Here is a 23,237-nt window from a genome sequence, read left to right on the forward strand (position 1 = left end):
CTGCCGATTACGGAAATATGCCATATGTGGTAATAAACTGCTGTTTGGACCCACAGCAGGGCTTAGAGGGGAAGGAGCGCTATTTGGCTTTTGGAGCTCAAATTTAGCTGAAATGGTTTTTGGGTGCCATGTCGCATTTGCAAAGCCCCTGAGAGGCGAAAACAGTGGAAACCCCCCAAAAGTGGAAATTACACCACTTAAAGAATCTATCTAGGGGTATAGTGGGCATTTAGACCCCACAAGTCTTTTGCAGGATTTATTAGAATTAGGCCGTGAAAATGAATATCAACATTTCTTCCACTAAAATGTTGCATTTTTTTCAATTTTACAAAGCATAAAGGGGGAAAAAGCTGCCCAACATTTGTAAAGCAATTTCTTCCGAGTACGGCAATACCCCACGTGTAGTCATAAATGTTTTTTCATTAGAAAGTAATTAACCCTTTCTGGACTGATCCATTTTTTTCTTTTCCTTTTTAGTTTTTTCCTCCCCGCGTTCCAAGAGCCACAACTTTTTTATTTTTCAGCCAATAGAGCGGTATGAGGGCTTATTTATTGAGGGACGAGCGGTCGTTTTTATTGGTACCATTTTTTGGTACATACAACTTTTTGAGCACTTTTTATTACATTTTTAGGTAGAGCCAAGGTGACCGAAAAAACAGCGATTTTGCCATTTTTAATTCTTTATTTTTTACGTGAGACGCTCCATACATCACCCCCCACACTAAGACATGCTATGTCATGGTGCGCAAAGGGGTTAATGCGCAGCGCATGGTGCAGAGTGAAAATTACAATTTTCCACTGATATGCCATTTTAGTGCACTACATGTTATGCCCAGTTTGTGCCACTGAAGACACATACCTCATAAAATATTAACCGGGTTCTCCCGGGTATGGCGATGCCATATCTGTGGACGTAAATTGGTGTTTAGGCACGCTGCAGGGCTCAGAAGGGAGGGACGCCATTTGGCTTTTGGGGCGCAGATGTAGCTTGGTAGTAGTTCTGTTTGGGGTTTTACTGGTGTTTCAGCTTATAATGTGGGGGCATATGTAATCTGTGTGGGGTACATCAGGGTACATGTTATCTTTGCGGATATAATCTTCTTGCACATGGACCCTCTGCTGTCTGTGTCTGCCCCTGGGCATGAGGTCTCCCTCTGATCACCGATTTGTCACCGTTATGGACAAATCTTCCGGAGTTCTGTCCTCTGAGAGGCCAAGAGAATGGATGAAGCCAAGTGCAGGGCTGGAGGTTTATGGTGGAGAGTCTCATATATAGAGGTTTATTGTCTATGAGCCTAATATATATATATATATATATATAAATGTAATTTTAATACCTGTGTCTCTAATAACGTCAAATACAGGTCTGGAAGAAAGAATATAACAGTAATGTCAACTACAAGAATAATAAATATAAAATATACAATTAACCACTCATATAGTTGCCCAAAAATGCCTTCCATACATGCTGAAGACTCAGTCTGAAAATATACACTGTATAAATGTTGTTAAATAGGACCCCCCACCCCCAAAAAAAACAACAATATTTCATGGTCAAATAAAAAAAACATGCACTAAAGATAAATATTCATAATTGTAGTTTATTTCTGTGCATAAAGCTTGCAGGGTTATACAGGAGTAGAAAACCATGACTGCTTTCTTCCAGAAAGGGTGCCACACCTGTCTATTGGTTGTGTCTGGTATTGCAGCTCAGCTTCATTAAAGTGAAGGGGGCTGAGCTGTAATACCACACACAACCTTTGGACAGCAGTGGCACTGTTTTTGGAAGAAAGCAGCCATGTCTTTTAAGGCACTCTTCTTCATGTGTTGATGATTGTTGCTGTTCTCTTAGTTTGTGGAGCACTTTACTTGTTGGAGCAGCAATGTGTTCTCTATTGTAATTGGGGAACAGTATTCTGGTCACCAACGAAGTCACCCCCTCATACAAGTATACATGCACTTCTTCCCTTGTGTTTTCTGCCTCATCACCCTTCCCCCTCTCCATTCCTGCCAAGATTGTGTATGTTACTCCCATAGTTATAACCCTTATGCCTTATGTGCCTACTTGGATTAGTACTCAAGAAGAAGGGACACTAACACTGAGGTAGAAACGTACACATGATAGAACGCATGAGGACGTGGGAGCTAGCGATGCATGTAATACTGCACTAGCGATGTTACATTCAGATGTCTGGGAAAGCTGGGGACAAAAAGATGATGACTTACTGGGTTTCCACAGGTCGGATACGCTGTGTTAAAGTATGCAGCGTATCCAACCTAGAACACGTAGAAATTCTGCACGAAAAACCACACCAAATTGTGGTCCAATTTGTTCGGACGGAATCTCCGCTGCGGAAACCAGTGTTTGGGAAAAAAGTCTATACTTCAGTGTTTTCACACACCCATAGACTTCAATGGGCAACGTGGTCCACAAAAACGGACTAAAATATGACATGCAGTGAGTTTCACGCAACAGACACGTTGCATGAAAAATCACGCATGTCTGAATAGCCCCATTGATTTGCATGGGTCCGTGTGTCAGTTATAACAACAGACAGCACACGGTCGTAAAATACGTCCGTCTGAATAAGGCCTTATAGTGGAGAGTAAAACAGTGTCTTTTATATATATATATATACTCTTTAATAACAGTCTCTACCTTTATCATCATGTTGTTTTTTTGTTCATAATTTTGTGTTTATTCATTTCTCAATATATCTTTGTGGTGGTAGGTGCTCCATTTTTCAGATACTGAGCTCCAAATCCCCTACAGAGACATAAATTATACAATTCTGGCTAAAATGAAGGGAAGCTTAGGGATTTATTGCATCCTGTTACTTTTGAGCTCCATGTATAAACCGTATACCGGAAGCTCATAAGCTCCCTCTAGTGGCAGCTGCAGGCATCCAGAATTTTATCACCTATGTTTATTCTGGGAGGTTTAGAGCTCTATATCAGCAAAAAGGAATTTGATCTTTATAGAAATAAATAAATAAAGGAATTATTAAATTTTATGGCATAAATTCTTCTCACCATCCGTCCCTCGTGGAAAGTTGTTGCATGGTGGCGGTGAACGAAGGGCTGTACAGGGAAGAGACAACCTGCGGTCAGGAGGAGGGAGGGGGGTTCCACGCTTTGTAGGTGGCACTGGTCTGGTCTGCTTTGGTACTACAAGATAAGAGAAAAATATAGTGCCAACCATTTCTCCAAGCCAGCAATGTCCATATATACTGCCACACAACAAGTCAACATTTATACAAAATATACCATACTCTTGTGTATCTATGTATTTCTAGCACTGATATGGGGGGTTTATTATTATACCAAACCAGCAAAACTTAACTTCATTCCCCTCAAGGATTATGTCCACCATAGAGACGATTGCAAAGGCCTGGCTTTTTATCAAGAATCCCCTAAAACACAAGATATATGAAAACTCACATGGTCTCTGCTGCCGATGACCCTGGGATCAAAACAAGGATATAGGATAATTAGAAATCCAACTTGTTACCTTCGGTGATAACTGGATCATTTATCAGTATTTTGCATATCAATTGCTATCGGCCATAATTTTTTACCGATAAACATTATTATAAATATGGTTCTTAAAAACGTAAATACTAATTGATAAAGGGACTTTCGCGGAAGGACTTTCATGGCATATCCACTAGATATACAGGGTTGCCAAAATTCCATAAATTCACGAACAGTCCTTTAAAAATAGGAGACTTTTTTTTCTAGTGTGCGTACTAAATAATTGATGCGACCGTGATGTTTTTGCTGGTGGAGGAGCTTGTTTAGGATATTGTGGTTGTAATGATCATCATTTTACAGTTCACAGTAGATGCAGCTAATGCATTCATATTAGTAATATAGTAATCTGACCTAAAGACATAAATCACTTATTTTATGATTCATTATGGTTTTCCAATTTGTCTATATATAAACACATTTTTTGTGTTTTTTAAATATTTTCTATGTGACTATACACATAGTGCAGTCACATTAGGTTAACGCTTCCTGTTTTCTGCAGCTTACTTGCAGTTTTGCTGAAAAGATTGGGACAATATGAGCAGAGTCATCTCATTATCATTAACGGCTGGGTGAGTTAATAACTACTCTATTGTACTACTAGAGGCAAAGATAAGGTAGGGTAGCAAAACTATACACACAGATTTTTTTACTAAAAAGAACAAACACATTATTTCTCTTCGACAGACAAACATCTAATTAATGGAACTAAAATTAAATACATGAGACATTAGATTCAGGTTTTCCAAAAAGGAAGTAGCAAACCCCATCGTGGATGTGCCATAATAATCTCAAAGGAGGGAGTCAGATTACTGGGACTACCAGCAATCCTGAGAATGGAGGTACCTAGTGCCTTTTTCTGGCAGATAAGTGGTCTCACATATTTGATCACTATCAATTAAAGTCTATGGGAGATATGGAAACAGCCAAGAGTCCTCTCATCAGAAAAAAACGTATTGTCTATAATCCGAGTGTATGTGGATCTGTCATGGGGAAGTGAACTGGGTATATACACAAAACAGCGAAACTTTCTCTTTACAAAGTACGCTCAGACTATGACACCTTGTGGCGGTATAAAAGTTTAACGTGTATCCAGGAATATTGAACTTGAAGCACAAGTTTGTCCAATATGTATTTTGTAATATTGGTAAATGCATTTGTGTGTATTAATGAGAGGATAGGATCATTCAAAAGAATGAGGCAGCACTCCAAATAGAAGGTCTCAAAAAGCGTTTTTTATTCACCCATATGTGAAGAGGATGCATTTTGAATTGTCTACATTTGAGGGATTCACAAGTCGGATTCCTGGAGTCAGAAGTCATCAGGATATGTTAACAGGATCCTCCATGGATTCCCAGAATGAAAGGATCCCATACTGCCTCATCCCTTTGGCTCTGATTAATGGGTTTTGGTCATTTGAAATCTACAAGACAATGCTAGCAATAAAAGTCAGTGATATCATGATGGTGAGTCACGTCAGGGAGAGCGAAGAGTGGTAGCGGTAGGCTACCGCTACTGCTCTCCGCTCTGGGGGCTGTGTGGTGGTATCTACAAGGGGGGCGGGCTTTGTGGCACTAAGTGCAAGGGGGGCTGTGTGGCACTATCTACAAGGGGGCTGTGTGGCACTAAGTACAAGGGGGGCTGTGTGGCACTAAGTACAAAAGGGGTCTGTGTGGCACTAAGTACAAGGGGTTGTGTGGCACTAAGTACAAGGGGGGCTGTGTGGCACGAAGTACAAGGGGGGCTGTGTGGCACGAAGTACAAGGGGGGCTGTGTGGCACGAAGTACAAGGAGGGCTGTGTGGCAGTATCCACAAGGGGGGCTGTGTGGCACTAAGTGTCGGGAGGGGGGGCTGTGTGGCAGTGAGTGCAAGGAGGGCTGTGTGGCACTAAGTACAAGGGGGGGCTGCATGGCACTAAGTACAAGGGAGGCTGTGTGCCACTAAATACAGAGGGGGGCTGTTTGGCACTAAATACATGGGGGGGCTGTGTGGCACTAAGTACAAGGGGGGCTGTGTGTGGCACTATCTACAGGGGGCTGTGTGTGGCACTATATACAGGGGGCATTATTACTGTGTGGGGGCGTGGTTACTGATGGGGCACTTTTATTGTGTCGAGCACTAAGGGATCATTATTAAGAAACCAACATGTCTGTTTGTCAAATTCTGCAGCGAAGATTCATGACTGGAATAAGTTGTCACAGTGGTCTGGGCCGGATGCAGAAAAAAACCGAATGTGAACGACTAATCGGAGAAAACATCACCTGTGAGATACTGGATATAAATGTTCTGTAATCGCTTATATGGTCTGCAGAGCTCCTGCATAGAACTGGCATCGACCACTATATGGTCACTATATGGCGGTAATATTGGTCTCTGTATAGTGTTTTTTATTCAGTAACAGTGTGGGGGTATTATTCAGTCACTATGTAGATCTGGTGTAGCAGTATTATTCAGTAATAGTATGGGGGTATTATTCAGTCACTATGTGGTTATGGTGTGGCAGTATTATTCAGTAACAGTATCGTGGTATTATTCAGTTACTATGTGGTTAAGGTGTGGCAGTATTATTCAGTAACAGTATGGTGGTATTATTCAGTCACTATGTGGTTATGGTGTGGTGATATTATTCAGTAACAGTATGGGGGTATTATTTAGTCATGATGTGGTTATGGTGTGGTGGTATTATTCAGTAACAGTATGGGGGTATTATTCAGTCACTATGTGGTTATGGTGTGGTGGTATTATTCAGTAACAGTATGGGGGTATTATTCAGTCACTACGTGGTTATGGTGTGGCAGTATTATTCAGTAACAGTATGGTGGTATTATTCAGTCACTATGTGGTTATGGTGTGGCAGTATTATTCAGTAACAGTATGGTGGTATTATTCAGTCACTATGTGGTTATGGTGTGGTGATATTATTCAGTAACAGTATGGGGGTATTATTTAGTCATGATGTGGTTATGGTGTGGTGGTATTATTCAGTAACAGTATGGGGGTATTATTCAGTCACTATGTGGTTATGGTGTGGTGGTATTATTCAGTAACAGTATGGGGGTATTATTCAGTCACTACGTGGTTATGGTGTGGCAGTATTATTCAGTAACAGTATGGTGGTATTATTCAGTCACTATGTGGTTATGGTGTGGCAGTATTATTCAGTAACAGTATGGTGGTATTATTCAGTCACTATGTGGTTATGGTGTGGTGATATTATTCAGTAACAGTATGGGGGTATTATTTAGTCATGATGTGGTTATGGTGTGGTGGTATTATTCAGTAACAGTATGGGGGTATTATTCAGCCACTATGTGGTTATGGTGTGGTGGTATTCAGTAACAGTATGGGGGTATTATTCAGTCACTACGTGGTTATGGTGTGGCAGTATTATTCAGTAACAGTATGGTGGTATTATTCAGTCACTATGTGGTTATGGTGTGGCGGTATTATTCAGTAACAGTATGGGGGTATAATTCAGTCACTATGCGGTTATAGGGTGGCGGTATTATTCAGTAACAGTACTGGGGTATTATTTAGTCACTATGTGGTTATGGTGTGGCGAAATCATTCAGTAAGAGTATGGGGTATTATTCAGTATCAGTATGAGGGTATTATTCAGTAGTCACTATGTGGTTATAGTGTGGTGGTATTATTCAGTAACAGTATGGGGGTATTATTCAGTCACTATTTGGTTATGGTGTGGCGGTATTATTCAGTAACAGTATGGGGGTATTATTCAGTCACTATGTGGTTATGGTGTGGCTGTATTATTCAGTAACAGTACTGGGGTATTATTTAGTCACTATGTGGTTATGGTGTGGCGAAATCATTCAGTAAGAGTATGGGGTATTATTCAGTCACTACGTGGTTATGGTGTGGCAGTATTATTCAGTCTCAGTATTGGGGTATTAGTCAGTCACTATGTGGTTATGGTGTGGCGGTATTATTCAGTAACAGTATGGGGGTATAATTCGGTCACTATGTGGTTATGGTGTGGCGGTATTATTCAGTAACAGTACTGGGGTATTATTTAGTCACTATGTGGTTATGGTGTGGCGAAATCATTCAGTAAGAATATGGGGTATTATTCAGTATCAGTATGAGGGTATTATTCAGTAGTCATTATGTGGTTATGGTGTGGTGGTATTATTCAGTAACAGTATGGGGGTATTATTCAGTCACTATTTGGTTATGGTGTGGCAGTATTATTCAGTATCAGTATTGGGGTATTAGTCAGTCACTATGTGGTTATGGTATGGTGGTATTATTAAGTAACAGTATGGGGGTATTATTCAGTCACTGTTGTTATGGTGTGGTGGTGTTATTCAGTAACAGTATGGGGGTATTATTCCTAGCGATACCAATTTAGTTTAGGGGGTAAAAAAAAATGCTTTAATGCATTGCTAGTCAATTACTACATCTAGCAATTTTATGGGGGCACTTCTTTTGTCTGGCTCTGTGCTTGGGGAACTTATAGGGCAGCATCGTGACTAGCTCTGTCATAGAAAACCAGTCAGCTCTCCTGACATGTCTGTTTTAGTAAATACTTATATTCCTCATGAAATAAAAATTCTGAATCATCTTTTCTTAAAACTCTGAATTGCGTCATTTCTCCTGGAACGGTATGAATAAAGTAACAACTCGGGGTGTCCCTACAAAGTCTAGCACTGTCAGCACTTTATTGGACAATGTCAAACGGTATAGGGACACAACCCAAGTAGAAACGCCCAGTTGTCAATTTATTCGTAAATTTCTAGGAAGAATAACAGAGGAATGGCACAAAGCAGAGTTCTAAGAAAAGATATTCTAGAATTGTTATATTATGGGGAATATGAGTATTTGCTAAAACAGACATGTCAGGAGAGCTAACAGATCCTCTTCAATTGAGCACTGTGGCTGCCATTTGTTGAGGCTTCAATGACTAGCACTATTTTGAGCCACTATGGCTGCTAATGTAAAGGAGGCACTTTGACTAGATATGTCATGGGGGCAATGGAATGTGAAAAAGAGGCTCCTTTGTCTGGTGGCAAGAGCAGTCACTGACTAATTATGATTATTACCTATTATGCATTGGTGCTTCTTGTTTAAGGGTGTACATTGGTGCACATGAGCTTTTTTGACCCCACATTTTTTTGTGATGCTTTTATACCTGATGATGTTGTAATGAATTCTAGTTAGGATATTTTTGCTGGTGGTGTTTTTACAGGAACATTTTTGTAGGCTTCTCAATGAACCTACTCACTGAAATAAAACTATTGTTATTATAACGATGAGTAAAAAGTCCACAGACCTCTGGGATCTGCAATATGATCACTTACCTGGTTCCTGTCTGGTATGGGAGGTTTTTGAGGAGGAGGACCAACGGCAGAGCGACCTAAGTGGAAATTATGCAAAAAACTCTTTATAGTGTGCAAACTAATAATACAATAACTATGGACTCTCTATAGGTTGCCACAAACTTAAAATAAGGCCCCTGATGGTGCTGGATCACACCATCACATTTCTCCAAACCACCCCCCTTCCCAGGACAGGAGAGCCCAATTATTTCACCTCTGTACTGTGTCCATCCCTTGGTGTCATTCTGGAGCCAGTGCCCCCTCCCTTATGTGGTATCATTCATATAAGGAAGGGCGTGGGCCAACCTGAGTGCCCCATAAAGGCTCCTCATATGTACACTATTGTATTTGATGCAATACTTACTAAGTTCATATATTGCCACAATCCACGATACCTTTACACGTTGCCTTTTTGCACATGCAACCCTAGTCTATAAATTATTTTTCCCATGCATCCAGGCTTAGAAATAAATGTGAGTGTGTATGTGACATGATACCATAAAAAGACTATGAAATAATAAGTGATCCCTACAGGAGACTCACAAAATATTCTACCAGTAAGGGCCCAATTATAGGGAGCGACATAGGGAACGTCCTGGGGCTTCCACCACCTTGGCGATGAGAGGTAGCCATGCATTCATGTGTCTCTCTCCTCTGAAGTCTAAAGCAGGCGCTCGGCTGTCTCTGTAATTCACATAGACTTCAGTGGAAAGGGCCATGCACATGCCCGACCACCTACCCTGAATGTGACTACGATAGGGTTTCAGGTGGGGTCCAGGCCTAAAAAATTATTGCCCAGATACTTCCACCGACCTTAATCTGGCCCTGGTCTTAGTATATAATGAAGCATGAAAAGAGAATAGTGTTTGTGTACTGGGGGCCAAATGCTTCAATAAGTCTCAGTACCATTGTCTTATTACCTAAATATGTACTGTGGTTCTCCTGTGCTGTCCAGACATATGGCAAGGTCCTACTCTGGAGGTCACATGGTGGGGGCTCGTACAAGTCATCGTCCTCTTCTTCCTGGTGAAGAAATGAAAGAAATGTGACGTAGCAAAATCACAAAAAAAACTGTACATGAAGGAGAATACAGCGGCACTTACTTCTGCCAGGTTATTATCTGCAAAAAAGACAGAATACGAGTTATTACATAATGATAAAATGGCCAAAAGTTTACAACTAATATTACTGGAGTGCGGATGATAACTGGGGAGGAACATCTTTTGTGTGTTTCAATAATTTTTATTGAAGTTTTACAAGGAGAGGTAAACAGTACATCAAGCAATACAAAAGAAAATATCTAGTCGGGGGCAGTCCCCGTAGATCAAATCATAACATACAATTATAATTCAAGACTTGCTACATATCACATAAAAGGTAAGAAAGGAATAAAAGGGGGAGGGAGAGAAATTGGGAAAAGAGGGGGGAAGGACAGGAAAATGAGGGTCAAGTGTCTTTTAGGCAAAATTAACCTAAGAGATCATCCCAAGGTATCCGAGCCAAAGCTGCCAAACTTAAAGAAAGAGTTCTTCTTTATCTGAGACCATACAATGCAACCGATCATTAACCATAATCCAATTCAATTTAGTCTTAAAGAGGCTCTGTCACCACATTATAAGTTCCCTATATTGTACATGATGTGATCGGCGCTGTAATGTAGATTACAGCAGTGTTTTTTATTTAGAAAAACGATCATTTTTGACGGAGTTATGACCTATATTAGCTTTATGCTAATGAGTTTCTCAATGGACAACTGGGCGTGTTTTACTTTTTGGCCAAGTGGGCGTTGTACAGAGGAGTGTATGACGCTGACCAATCAGTGACCAATCAGCGTCATACACTTCTCCCCATTCATTTACACTGCAGATAGCGATATAGCTATATCGCTATCTGCATCCTCATACACACACTATAACATTACTGCAGTGTCCTGATAATGAATATACATTACCCCCAGCCAGGACGTCATGTGTATTCAGAATCCTGACCACTTCTCTGCGATTTACAGCATAGCAGGCGTAGTCTCGTGAGATTACACTGTAAACTGTCATGTACAATATAAGGAAATTATAATGTGGTGACAGAGCCTCTTTAACTAGATGAATAGGAATCACTGGGCTTTTCCAGGATGTAGCTATAATAATTTGGCTACCAGAAAAAGAAAGGATACAAATTTATGAGAGGCTTTAGATAATACAGGGACAGCCTCATTCAGTAATGCCTGTGACAGGGACAATTTCAAGTTAATCTGAGTTATAGAAAATAACATATTAAAGATTCGTCACCAGAATCGGCATACCCTTGGGCAACTCCACCATATATACAAAGGGTCTCCCACACATCCACAGGGGAGGAACATCTTTTGGATGGCATTTATTCCATGCCCATGGTCGGCTTTAGGTTATCAAGATTTGATAACAGTTTATGCTCCATAAAACTGTTGACTTTGTGTAGTCAGATCTTGCAGCCATACTCTTCCCTTTGTCCCCTACTTCTTACTAACCTACCAAATGTAAGTAACAATTAGAGTCGGATAGAAGGCACTATGACTGTAGAATCAGACTACACAGTTTGTTTGTAGTCTGTTACTATGGAAACATACAGCTCTGCCTATAAACCGTAGACACAAAACGATTGTTGTTTTTTTTAAAGACTATTTGCAAAGTTGCTTAGTTTTTAATTTTAGATGCATTGAAAGAAGTGATTACGAAGGTGAACTTTTGGAGAAGCCCCAGCAGGGAAACATTTCCCTTCTAGCCCCCTACCCTGTCTGTAAACTGGGATTTGGAAGTTCAGAATATGTCATTAATCTTTAGACTCAATGTTAATGACAATGACGGCTCTTTAGAAGAGTGTGGAGATCCGGCTGGCTATTTCCTCTTTATCAAAGCAACAGGGTGAACATATTTGGCCTGTTCTTAGCAAAGAGCACAATGTAATTAATTATTAATATAGTAATTCCCTAATATAACGTTAGAAACTGCTGCTAGGAGTTAATAGGCCCAAAGAATCCAAGCGTGGCTTATGGGAGCGAAAGGGGCATGGTGCTTGGAAAAACTTTGTAGCTCCTTCTTTCGGCACATGGTAAAGTTCCAGTGGTCAGACCCCATCAATCCGACATTTATGGCATTTCCTATTAATATAGTGTAGGAAAACGCCTTTAATGCGTTATACTAGATTTTATGTTACCATATTGATAGAGAGGTCGAGGAGTCGCGGAGAACCTGAAAGCAAAGCCATGTAGACATACATTAGAATACAGGATGCCATTAAAGCAATATACATGGTAATAATTATGACGTATGTTATACGTACTGCTTCCTGTTGCTTCCGTTCATATTCTGAAGGAAAAGGGAATAAAATAACTGCTCAAAAATATACTATTCAGATATCGCACAAAAGACAAGTAAAGAGATATGGTCATAGCGTATCCTGATGGGACAGCCCCTTCTAAACATCATGTCCCCCAAAATAAAACCAATCATCAGTAAATTTCATCACTTGTGTTGTCCTCTTCTGTCCACTTGTTTCTTCTCATCTTACGTATAAATATACCCTCACAGCTACAACAAGGATTTTACCTAGCTGTAAATGACTTACAATTACGTACTGATACAAGGGGACCTGCAACCCAGAGCTCATAGTCAAAAATACATACAGTGAAGGAAATAAGTATTTGATCCCTTGCTGATTTTGTAAGTTTGCCCACTGTCAAAGACATGAACAGCCTATAATTTTTAGGCTAGGTGTAAAGGATCTGCCAGGCACAGCTTCTGTGTATACGCCAATAGATAATCAGTGTAATGGCAGGGGGTAGGGAAACGGACAAGTGATCCCTAATCTACCCGCCACTCTGACCCTGCCTACTTGCAACGACCCGCCCTAGGCGACGGGGTACAACTGGGCGGCGGTCCCTGCGCTCAGTAAGTGCACGACAAACACGACAAACATACAAAGGAACACAAGCAAGGTAAAGGGGCCGTTGCCCACGACAACACCGTGAGCAACCAGAGTGGTGAACGAGCCGAGTCAAGCCAGGAGTGTGCGAGGTACAAAACGAAAAGCAGAAGAGTAGTCGGTAAGCCAGGGTCTGTATGGAGCAGGATCAAAAATAGCAGGAGCTGTAGCTGGGCCAGGAAACCACAAGGAAAGAAACACAAGCAATAACAAGCACCGAGGGACAGGAAGTGCAGGCTTAAATAGACCGAGGGCGGGAGCTAGCTGAGTCTGGCCAGGTTACGATAGGCTCTCCCACTCCTAAGCCTGCCAGCCTGAATGGTGGAAGCAGGAGTCAGTCTCAGGGATGTATTCTCAGGTGCTGACTGATTAGTTCTGGGAGTTAACCCCGAAGCTGTGCCTGGCAGGTCCTTTACAATCAGTCTGCACCTGCTTCTATGTCTGTGAGACTGACTCCATCTTCCACCACTCAGGATGGCAGGCTTAGGAGTGGGAGAGCCTATCGCAGCCTGGCCAGACGGAGCTAGCTCCCGCCCTCTGTCTATTTATACCTGCCTTTACTGTTCCTCCTTGCTTGTGATTCTTCTCGTGTGGTTTCCTGGCCCTGCTGCAGCTTCTGAACTATTTGACCCTGCTTCATACTGACCCTGGCTTACTGACTACTCTCCTGCTCTGCGTTTGGTACCTCGTACACTCCTGGTTTGAATCGGCTTGTTCACTACTCTCCTGCTCAGCGTTTGGTACCTCATACACTCCTGGTTTGACTCGGCTCGTTCACCACTCTTGTTGCTCACGGTGTTGCCGTGGGCAACTGCCCCATTTCCCTTAGCTTTGTGTACCCTTGTCTGTTTGTCTGTCGTGCACTTACTGAGCGTAGGGACCGTCGCCCAGTTGTACCCCGTCGCCTAGGGCGGGTCGTTGCAAGTAGGCAGGGACTGAGTGGCGGGTAGATTAGGGCTCACTTGTCTGTTTCCCTACCCCCATCATTACATAATCACAAGCGCATATACCTAGGCTACCCTGGTCCCTCACACTACTATGGACCCCCTTGAGACCCTGGCTCAGCAAATGCAGGGTCTCTCCCTATAGGTCCAGGCGCTGGCTCAGAGGGTCAACCAGCCTGACGCTACCATGGTAGTGCCCCTCACCTCACCTCTTGAACCCCACCTCAAGTTGCCTGACCGGTTCTCAGGGGACCAGAGGACTTTTCTCTCCTTTCGGGAGAGTTGTAGGCTCTACTTTCGCTTAAAGCCTCACTCCTCAGGTTCTGAGAGCCAGCGGGTGGGTATAACTATGTCCCGGCTCCAGGAAAGGCCCCAAGAATGGGCCTTCTCCTTGGCTCCTGACGCCCCTGAACTTTCCTCCGTTGATCTTTTCTTTTCTGCTCTCGGACTCATTTATGACGAGACTGACAGGACTGCCTTTGCCGATAGTCAGCTGGTGACCTTACGTCAGGGTAAGAGACCTGTTGAGGAGTATTGTTCTGACTTTAGGAAGTGGTGCGTAGCTTCTCGGTGGAATGACCCTGCCTTAAGGTACCAGTTTAGGTTGTGTCTGTCGAACGCCCTGAAAGACCTGCTAGTTAGCTATCCCTCTTCTGACTCCCTAGACCAGGTTATGGCTTTAGCGGTACGACTTGACCGACGTCTCAGGGATTGACAACTAGAACGTTTTTGTGTTTTCCCCTCTGACTCCCACATGATGCCTCCCAAGGTCCCGTTGCTTCGCTCTTCCACGGAAGACTCGGAGGTACCTATGCAACTCGGGGCCTCCGTGTCCCCCCGACAACGTAGAGAGTTCCGCAGGACGAATGGTCTCTGCTTCTATTGTGGGAATGACAAGCATCAAGTGAACACCTGTCCTAGGCGTAAGAATAAGCAGCCGGAAAACTTCCGCGCCTAAGTGATCATCGGGGAGGTCACTTGGGCGCACAGGTATTTCCCGTAAATATGAAACATAATAAAATCTTGCTTCCCTTTCAGGTCTCTTTTGGTGGTAGGTCTGCTACCGGCAGTGCCTTCGTGGATTCAGGGTCTTCTGCTAATATCATGTCTGTGGAATTTGCTATGTCTCTAGCTATGCCTTTGATTGATTTGCCTAAACCTGTCCCGGTAGTGGGTATCGACTCCACTCCTCTTGCTAATGGTTATTTTACACAGCATACCCCTGTTTTTGAACTCCTTGTTGGCTCCATGCATTTGGAGCAGTGCTCTGTACTGTTGATGCAGGGATTATCGTCCGATTTGGTTTTAGGCCTTCCCTGGTTGCAGTTGCATAATCCCACGTTTGACTGGAATACTGGGGAGCTTACCAAATGGGGTAATGAATGCTTGACGTCATGTTTTTCTGTTAATTCTATTTCTCCCCCTGAGGAGGTGAACACGCTACCTGAGTTTGTTCAGGACTTCGCTGATGTTTTCTCTAAGGAGGCCTCCGAAGTGTTACCTCCTCATAGAGAATACGATTGCGCTATCGATTTGGTACCAGGAGCTAAACTCCCTAAGGGTAGGATATTTAATCTCTCTTGTCCCGAACGTGAAGCCATGAGAGAGTATATCCAGGAATGCCTGGCCAAGGGTTACATTCGCCCTTCTACTTCTCCGGTAGGTGCTGGCTTCTTCTTCGTAGGGAAGAAGGATGGTGGTCTTAGGCCATGCATTGACTACCGTAACTTCAATAAGGTCACTGTAAGGAACCAGTATCCCCTTCCTTTGATTCCTGATCTCTTTAATCAGGTTCAGGGGGCCCAATGGTTCTCTAAGTTTGATCTACGGGGGGCGTATAACCTTATCCGCATCAAGGAGGGGGATGAGTGGAAGACTGCGTTTAACACGCCCGAAGGTCATTTCGAATACCTCGTCATGCCCTTTGGGTTGTGTAATGCTCCCGCGGTCTTCCAGAATTTCATAAATTAGATTTTAAGAGATTACCTGGGGGTATTTCTTGTAGTGTACCTTGATGACATACTTGTGTTTTCCAAGGACTGGTCCTCCCACATTGAGCATGTCAGGAAGGTGCTCCAGGTCCTTCGGGAAAACAAACTGTTTGCGAAGACCGAAAAATGTGTGTTTGGGGTGCAGGAGATACCATTTTTGGGTCAAATCCTCACTCCTGATGAATTCCGCATGGACCCCGCCAAGGTCCAGGCTGTGGCGGAATGGGTCCAACCTGCCTCCCTGAAGGCGTTACAGTGTTTCTTGGGGTTCGCTAATTATTACAGGAGATTTATTGCTAACTTCTCGGTCATCGCTAAGCCTCTTACGGACCTCACTCGCAAAGGTGCTGATCTCCTCCACTGGCCTCCTGAGGCTGTCCAGGCTTTTGAGGTCCTTAAGAAGTGCTTTATCTCGGCCCCGGTGCTGGTTCAGCCCAACCAAATGGAGCCATTTATCGTGGAGGTTGACACATCCGAGGTGGGAGTGGGGGCTGTCTTGTCCCAGGGTACCAGGTCCCTCACCCATCTCCGTCCCTGTGCCTACTTCTCCAGGAAGTTTTCGCCCACTGAGAGTAACTATGATATTGGCAACCGCGAACTCTTAGCCATTAAATGGGCATTTGAAGAGTGGCGCCACTTCCTGGAGGGGGCTAGGCACCAGGTAACGGTCCTTACCGACCACAAGAATCTGGTTTTCCTAGAATCTGCCCAGAGGCTAAACCCGAGACAAGCTCGATGGGCGCTATTTTTTACCAGATTCAACTTTTTGGTTACCTATAGGGCTGGGTCTAAAAATATTAAGGCTGATGCACTGTCGCGTAGCTTCATGGCCAGCCCTCCTTCGGAGGAAGATCCTGCTTGTATTTTGCCTCCAGGTATAATCATTTCTTCTATTGATTCTGATTTAGTCTTTGAAATTGCGGCTGATCAAGGTTCAGCTCCCGGGAACCTTCCTGAGAACAAGCTGTTTGTTCCCCTGCAATTCCGGCTAAGGGTACTTAGGGAAAATCATGACTCTGCACTATCTGGTCATTCAGGCATCCTGGGTACCAAGCACCTCATTGCCAGAAACTATTGGTGGCCTGGGTTGCCTAAAGACGTTAAGGCCTACGTCGCCGCTTGTGAGGTTTGTGCTAGGTCCAAGACTCCCAGGTCCCGACCAGCGGGCTTACTACGTTCTATGCCCATTCCCCAGAGACCTTGGACCCATATCTCCATGGATTTTATCACCGATTTGCCTCCATCTCAAGGCAAGTCGGTGGTGTGGGTTGTAGTAGACCGGTTCAGTAAGATGTGCCACTTTGTGCCCCTCAAGAAACTACCCAATGCTAAGACGTTAGCTACCTTGTTTGTCAAACACATCCTGCGTCTCCATGGGGTCCCTGTCAATATTGTTTTGGACAGAGGGGTACAATTTGTTTCATTGTTTTGGAGAGCCTTCTGTAAAAATTTGGAGATTGATCTGTCCTTCTCCTCTGCCTTCCATCCTGAAACTAATGGCCAAACCGAGAGGACTAATCAGTCTCTAGAACAATATTTAAGGTGTTTTATCTCTGACTGTCAATATGATTGGGTCTCATTCATTCCCCTCGCCGAATTTTCCCTTAATAACCGGGTCAGTAACTCATCAGGGGTCTCCCCCTTTTTCTGTAATTTTGGGTTTAATCCACGGTTCTCCTCCGTTTCACCTGGTAGTTCCAACAATCCCGAGGTAGAGGTCGTTCATCGGGAACTGTGCACAGTCTGGGCCCAGGTTCAGAAGAACCTAGGGGCGTCCCAGAGCATACAAAAAACCCAGGCAGATAGAAGACGTTCTGCTAACCCCTTGTTTATGGTCGGGGATCTGGTGTGGTTATCGTCTAAGTACTTGCTCCTTAAGGTCCCGTCCAAGAAGTTTGCTCCCCGGTTTATAGGGCCGTATAAGGTCATTGAAGTCCTCAATCCTGTCTCCTTCCGACTGGAGTTGCCCCCATCTTTTTGAATACACATGTTTCATGCCTCCCTCCTTAAACGCTGCTCCCCGTCCTTGGCTCCCTCGAGGAAACCTCCTGTCCCTCCTGTCCTGTTCTCACCCCTGAGGGGGTGGAATTCGAGGTGGCCAAGATTGTGGACAGCAAGATGGTCCAAGGCTCCCTCCAGTACCTGGTCCATTGGAGAGGATACCGGCCTGAGGAGAGGACTTGGGTACCCGCCCGGGATGTTCACGCTGGGGTATTGGTCAGGAAGTTCCACCTTCGTTTCCCCAATAAACCAGGTCCACCTAGAAAGGGTCCGGTGGCCCCTCATAAAAGGGGGGGGGTACTGTAAAGGATCTGCCAGGCACAGCTTCTGTGTATACGCCCATAGGTAATCAGTCTGCACCTGCTTCTATGTCTGTGAGACTGACTCCATCTTCCACCACTCAGGATGGCAGGCTTAGGAGTGGGAGAGCCTATCACAGCCTGGCCAGACGGAGCTAGCTCCCGCCCTCTGTCTATTTATACCTGCCTTTCCTGTTCCTCTTTGCTTGTGATTCTTCTCGTGTGGTTTCCTGGCCCTGCTGCAGCTACTGAACTATTTGACCCTGCTTCATACTGACCCTGGCTTACTGACTACTCTCCTGCTCTGCGTTTGGTACCATGTACACTCCTGGTTTGACTCGGCTTGTTCACTACTCTCCTGCTCAGCGTTTGGTACCTCATACACTCCTGGTTTGACTCGGCTCGTTCACCACTCTTGTTGGTCACGGTGTTGCCGTGGGAAACTGCCCCATTTCCCTTAGCTTTGTGTACCCCTGTCTGTTTGTCTGTCGTTCACTTACTGAGCGTAGGGACCGTCGCCCAGTTGTACCCCGTCGCCTAGGGCGGGTCGTTGCAAGTAGGCAGGGACTGAGTGGCGGGTAGATTAGGGCTCACTTGTCTGTTTCCCTACCCCCATCATTACACTAGGTTAATTTTACCAGTGAGAGATAGATTATATAAAAAAACAAAACAGAAAATCACAATTATATATATTTATTTGCATTGTGCACAGAGAAATAAGTATTTGATCCCTTTGGCAAACAAGACTTAATACTTGGTGGCAAAACCCTTGTTGGCAAGCACAGCAGTCAGACGTTTTTTGTAGTTGATGATGAGGTTTGCACACATGTTAGATGGAATTTTGGCCCACTCCTCTTTGCAGATCATCTGTAAATCATTAAGATTTCGAGGCTGTCGCTTGGCAACTCGGATTTTCAGCTCCCTCCATAAGTTTTCGATGGGATTAAGGTCTGGAGACTGGCTAGGCCACTCCATGACCTTAATGTGCTTCTTTTTAAGCCACTCCTTTGTTGCCTTGGCTGTGTGTTTCGGGTCATTGTCGTGCTGGAAGACCCAGCCACGAGCCATTTTTAATGTCCTGGTGGAGGGAAGGAGGTTGTCACTCAGTATTACACGGTACATGGCTCCATCCATTCTCCCATTGATGCGGTGAAGTAGTCCTGTGCCCTTAGCAGAGAAACACCCCCAAAACATAATGTTTCCACCTCCATGCTTGACAGTGGGGACGGTGTTCTTTGGGTCATAGGCAGCATTTCTCTTCCTCCAAACACGGCGAGTTGAGTTAATGCCAAAGAGCTCAATTTTAGTCTCATCTGACCACAGCACCTTCTCCCAATCACCCTCAGAATCATCCAGATGTTCATTTGCAAACTTCAGACGGGCCTGTACATGTGCCTTCTTGAGCAGGGGGACCTTGCGGGCACTGCAGGATTTTAATCCATTACGACGTAATGTGTTACCAATGGTTTTCTTGGTGACTGTGGTCCCAGCTGCCTTGAGATCATTAACAAGTTCCCCCCGTGTAGTTTTCGGCTGAGCTCTCACCTTCCTCGGGATCAAGGATACCCCACGAGGTGAGATTTTGCATGGAGCCCCAGATCGATGTCGATTGACAGTCATTTTGTATGTCTTCCATTTTCTTACTATTGCACCAACAGTTGTCTCCTTATCACCCAGCGTCTTACTTATGGTTTTGTAGCCCATTCCAGCCTTGTGCAGGTCTATGATCTTGTCCCTGACATCCTTAGAAAGCTCTTTGGTCTTGCCCATGTTGTAGAGGTTAGAGTCAGACTAATTAATTGAGTCTGTGGACAGGAGTCTTTTATACAGGTGACCATTTAAGACAGCTGTCTTTAATGCAGGCACCAAGTTGATTTGGAGCGTGTAACTGGTCTGGAGGAGGCTGAACTCTTAATGGTTGGTAGGGGATCAAATACTTATTTCTCTGTGCACAATGCAAATAAATATATATAATTGTGACAATGTGATTTTCTGTTTTTTTTTTTTTTTTAAAAATCTATCTCTCACTGGTAAAATTAACCTAGCCTAAAAATTCTAGACTGTTCATGTCTTTGACAGTGGGCAAACTTACAAAATCAGCAAGGGATCAAATACTTATTTCCTTCACTGTATTATTGTCAGTAATCCTATTGAAGAATCCTACAGTCAGCTTCTCGGCTTCCTGGCGTGACTAATAATAGGGAACAATAGATTGTATTCACCTGTACAATGAATATTAGGCTCCATTCACATAACGTTTTTTGGCTTACGTTTAACATATACGTCAAGAAAAATACCAGAGGTTTGCAATAAACGGAGGCTGTGATCGATGCCATTCAGTGGTTTTTATGACATCTGTTTTAGTGTTGCACGATGCATCGAAATATCAATACTATTTCAATACCGTGCACCCTCAAACGGGTCAATACCGTTAATTAATGTATTGCGATACTAAGGTGTGCAGCCGTACAGCTTAGTATTGTAACACATTAATTTAGTCAGAGCGGGGCTGCGGCTGTGTAATACCGCCATTGCCCCGCTCCTGACAAGAGTTGTGCGCGCGCGGTCATCATGATGTGACGTGGCCGGCGCTGCGCTAATGAGTTCTGGCACTGAAGACAGAGAACATGGCAGGCGCACTGCAAAACACCCCCATGTTCTGTCTTCTATGTCTGGACGCCATTTTGGTTAGGAGTATTGGTGCGCCATTACAGCAGGTAGGATGAGACAAGCGTGGCTACGCTGCGTCCTCATGCAGGTAGCGTGGCTTTGTCTATTAAGGGCAGCTGGTCCCGCCTAGCAGAGTTAATTGCGTGAGCTATGGCCCATGGAAATGGAAGTGCTGCTGATGTGCCTATGTGGCAGTGGAGCAACTCAGTGGTGCTGAGCAGCATGAGAGGGCCCAAACAAAGCCAGAGTGGGTCTGGAAAATCAGTGGGTGACGGGCAAAACCTCCCCGCGTATATGCTGTGATCGGGTGGAAGTTGCCTGGGGCCTCCCTGTAAGAGACAGTGCACGGTATTGGCTGGTGACAGAAGGAAGAGCCTCCCCGCAAGTGAGCCAGCAAGCTGTACAGGCCTTGTGAACGGCTTGAAATGTAAATAGGCACTACACTATGAACATAAATCAAACATAAATCAATAGTATAAGCGAATATATGAAACTTTGTAATATATCGTACTTATTATCTCTTTCTCTACTTATCCGGCTCCTGTCCCCCCTCCTCATTCTGAATTTACTGCTTTTTTTTTGTCTGACATGACGGACTGTCAGCTCATATCAGGATCTGCTGCCCATAGAAGTCTATGGGCAAGGGGAGGAAGGAGTAAGAGCAGAGTGAGAGAGAGAGAAAAAAAAAGACACAGAAGTGCTGCAGCTTCCTGGTAAGTGTTATATCTCACCCCAGTGCTGGATATCTGCTGTATAATAGCCTCCATGATGCGGATATATATATATATATAAATATATATATATATACATATATATATATATATGTGTGTGTGTGTGTGTGTGTGTGACGGATAGAGATAGGACCGCAGGATTCTCCTCTTCTATGTGTGCCGTGTATAGAAGACATGATAGCTGTTAGGCTCCACCCACTAGCTCAGAGAAAACTGAACCAGAGATAGAGCCTGCAGAGGGGAAAACTGCATAAAAGTGTTATTCCTCAAGTACACACATATGACAGCTTATTCTTAAAAGTTATTTCAAAGTGTAGGTACGCTTTAAAGAGGCTCTGTCACCACATTATAAGTGCCCTATCTCCTACATAAGGAGATGGGCGCTGTAATGTAGGTGACAGCAGTGCTTTTTATTTAAAAAAACAATCTGTTTTCACCACATTATTAGCGATTTTAGATTTATGCTAATGAGTTTCTCAATGGACAACTGGGCGTGTTTTACTATTGACCAACTGGGCGTGTTTTACTTTTTGGCCAAGTGGGCATTGTACAGAGGAGTGTATGACGCTGACCAATCAGTGACCAATCAGCGTCATGCACTTCTCTCCATTCATTTAGTCAGCACATAGGGATTCTTTTAGATCAGTATGTGCTGTCTTATACTAACACATTAACGATACTGAAGTGTTTAGACAGTGAATAGACATTCCACGGGATGTCTATCCACAATCCCTGCGCTTTGTTACTGTTTCTGTGGTAGTTACAGCAGAGCAAGCGTAATCCCGCAAGATTACGCTGTAGATGACAGGTTACAGTGAGATTACACTTGCTCTGCTGTAACTACCACAGACAAAGTAACGAAGTGCACAGATTGTGAATAGACATCCCGTGGAATGTCTATTCACTGTCTAAACACTTCAGTATTGTTAATGTGTTAGTATAAGACAGCACATAGCGATCTAAAAAGATCCCTATGCGCTGAGTAAATGAATGGAGAGAAGTGCATGAGGCTGATTGGTCAGCGTCATACACTCCTCTGTACAACGCCCACTTGGTCAATAGTAAAACACGCCCAGTTGTCCATTGAGAAACCTATTAGCATAAAGCTAAAATCGCTACTAAAGTGGTGAAAATAGATCGGTTTTTTAAAAAATAAAAAGCACTGCTGTCACCTACATTATAGCGCCCATCTCCTTATGCAGGAGATAGGGCACTTATAATGTGGTGACAGAGCCTCTTTAAAGGGAAGGTGCCACGAAAAAAAATTTTTTTAGATGTTTTTGCTTTTAGTATGTTATTAAAATACATTTTATTTATTTGTGTTTTTGTGTTTTACTTTTTCTTTCTTTTACTTCTCTATGGGGGCTGCCATTTTTTTAAAATCTCTGTATGTGTCGATTAACGACACATACAGAGATGGAATACGGCACATACATCCCCATAGTGAATGCGAACGGAAGCCGTTCCATTCATTATAGCGTAAGCCGTCTGTGTGGGAACGGCGCATGAACCGCTCCCACACAGTCCAAAAGGAAGGTCTTCGGCCGAGCGACATCCGGCGCCATTTTCATGTGGACCGGAAGCCGCGGCCGGACAGTAAGAAGACTACTTCCGGTCGCGGCTTCCGTCCATATGTTCAGATGCAAGCACTAGGAGCGTAGGGAGCGGGGGCAGCGGCGAAGGCAGGAGCAGGTAAGTTATTTTTGTGTATGTTCGTGTTATACTGTGTGATTACACTGTATCTAATCCTCCTACACTGTGCATTCGCTCAAAAAA

At 43.8% G+C, this 23,237-nt stretch overlaps 1 protein-coding gene across 1 annotated transcript in view; it reads right to left on the reverse strand.

The window, feature by feature from the left end:
- Positions 1-23,237, reverse strand: part of SH2D6 (SH2 domain containing 6) — a 42,391-nt gene that overhangs the window by 15,417 nt on the left and 3,737 nt on the right. Inside the window, exons 2-9 of the mRNA XM_075858576.1 lie at positions 12,184-12,209; positions 12,058-12,092; positions 9,972-9,988; positions 9,789-9,891; positions 8,851-8,906; positions 3,442-3,463; positions 3,034-3,168; positions 1,338-1,366 (exon numbers count right to left, since the gene is read on the reverse strand). Coding sequence (XP_075714691.1) covers positions 1,338-1,366; positions 3,034-3,168; positions 3,442-3,463; positions 8,851-8,906; positions 9,789-9,891; positions 9,972-9,988; positions 12,058-12,092; positions 12,184-12,206 — 420 coding nt within the window. The 5' untranslated portion in view covers positions 12,207-12,209. The remainder of the gene's footprint in view (positions 1-1,337; positions 1,367-3,033; positions 3,169-3,441; positions 3,464-8,850; positions 8,907-9,788; positions 9,892-9,971; positions 9,989-12,057; positions 12,093-12,183; positions 12,210-23,237) is intronic.

The sequence above is a fragment of the Rhinoderma darwinii genome, chromosome 3, assembly GCF_050947455.1.
Source record: "Rhinoderma darwinii isolate aRhiDar2 chromosome 3, aRhiDar2.hap1, whole genome shotgun sequence".
In the NCBI taxonomy this organism is placed as follows: Eukaryota; Metazoa; Chordata; class Amphibia; order Anura; family Rhinodermatidae; genus Rhinoderma; species Rhinoderma darwinii.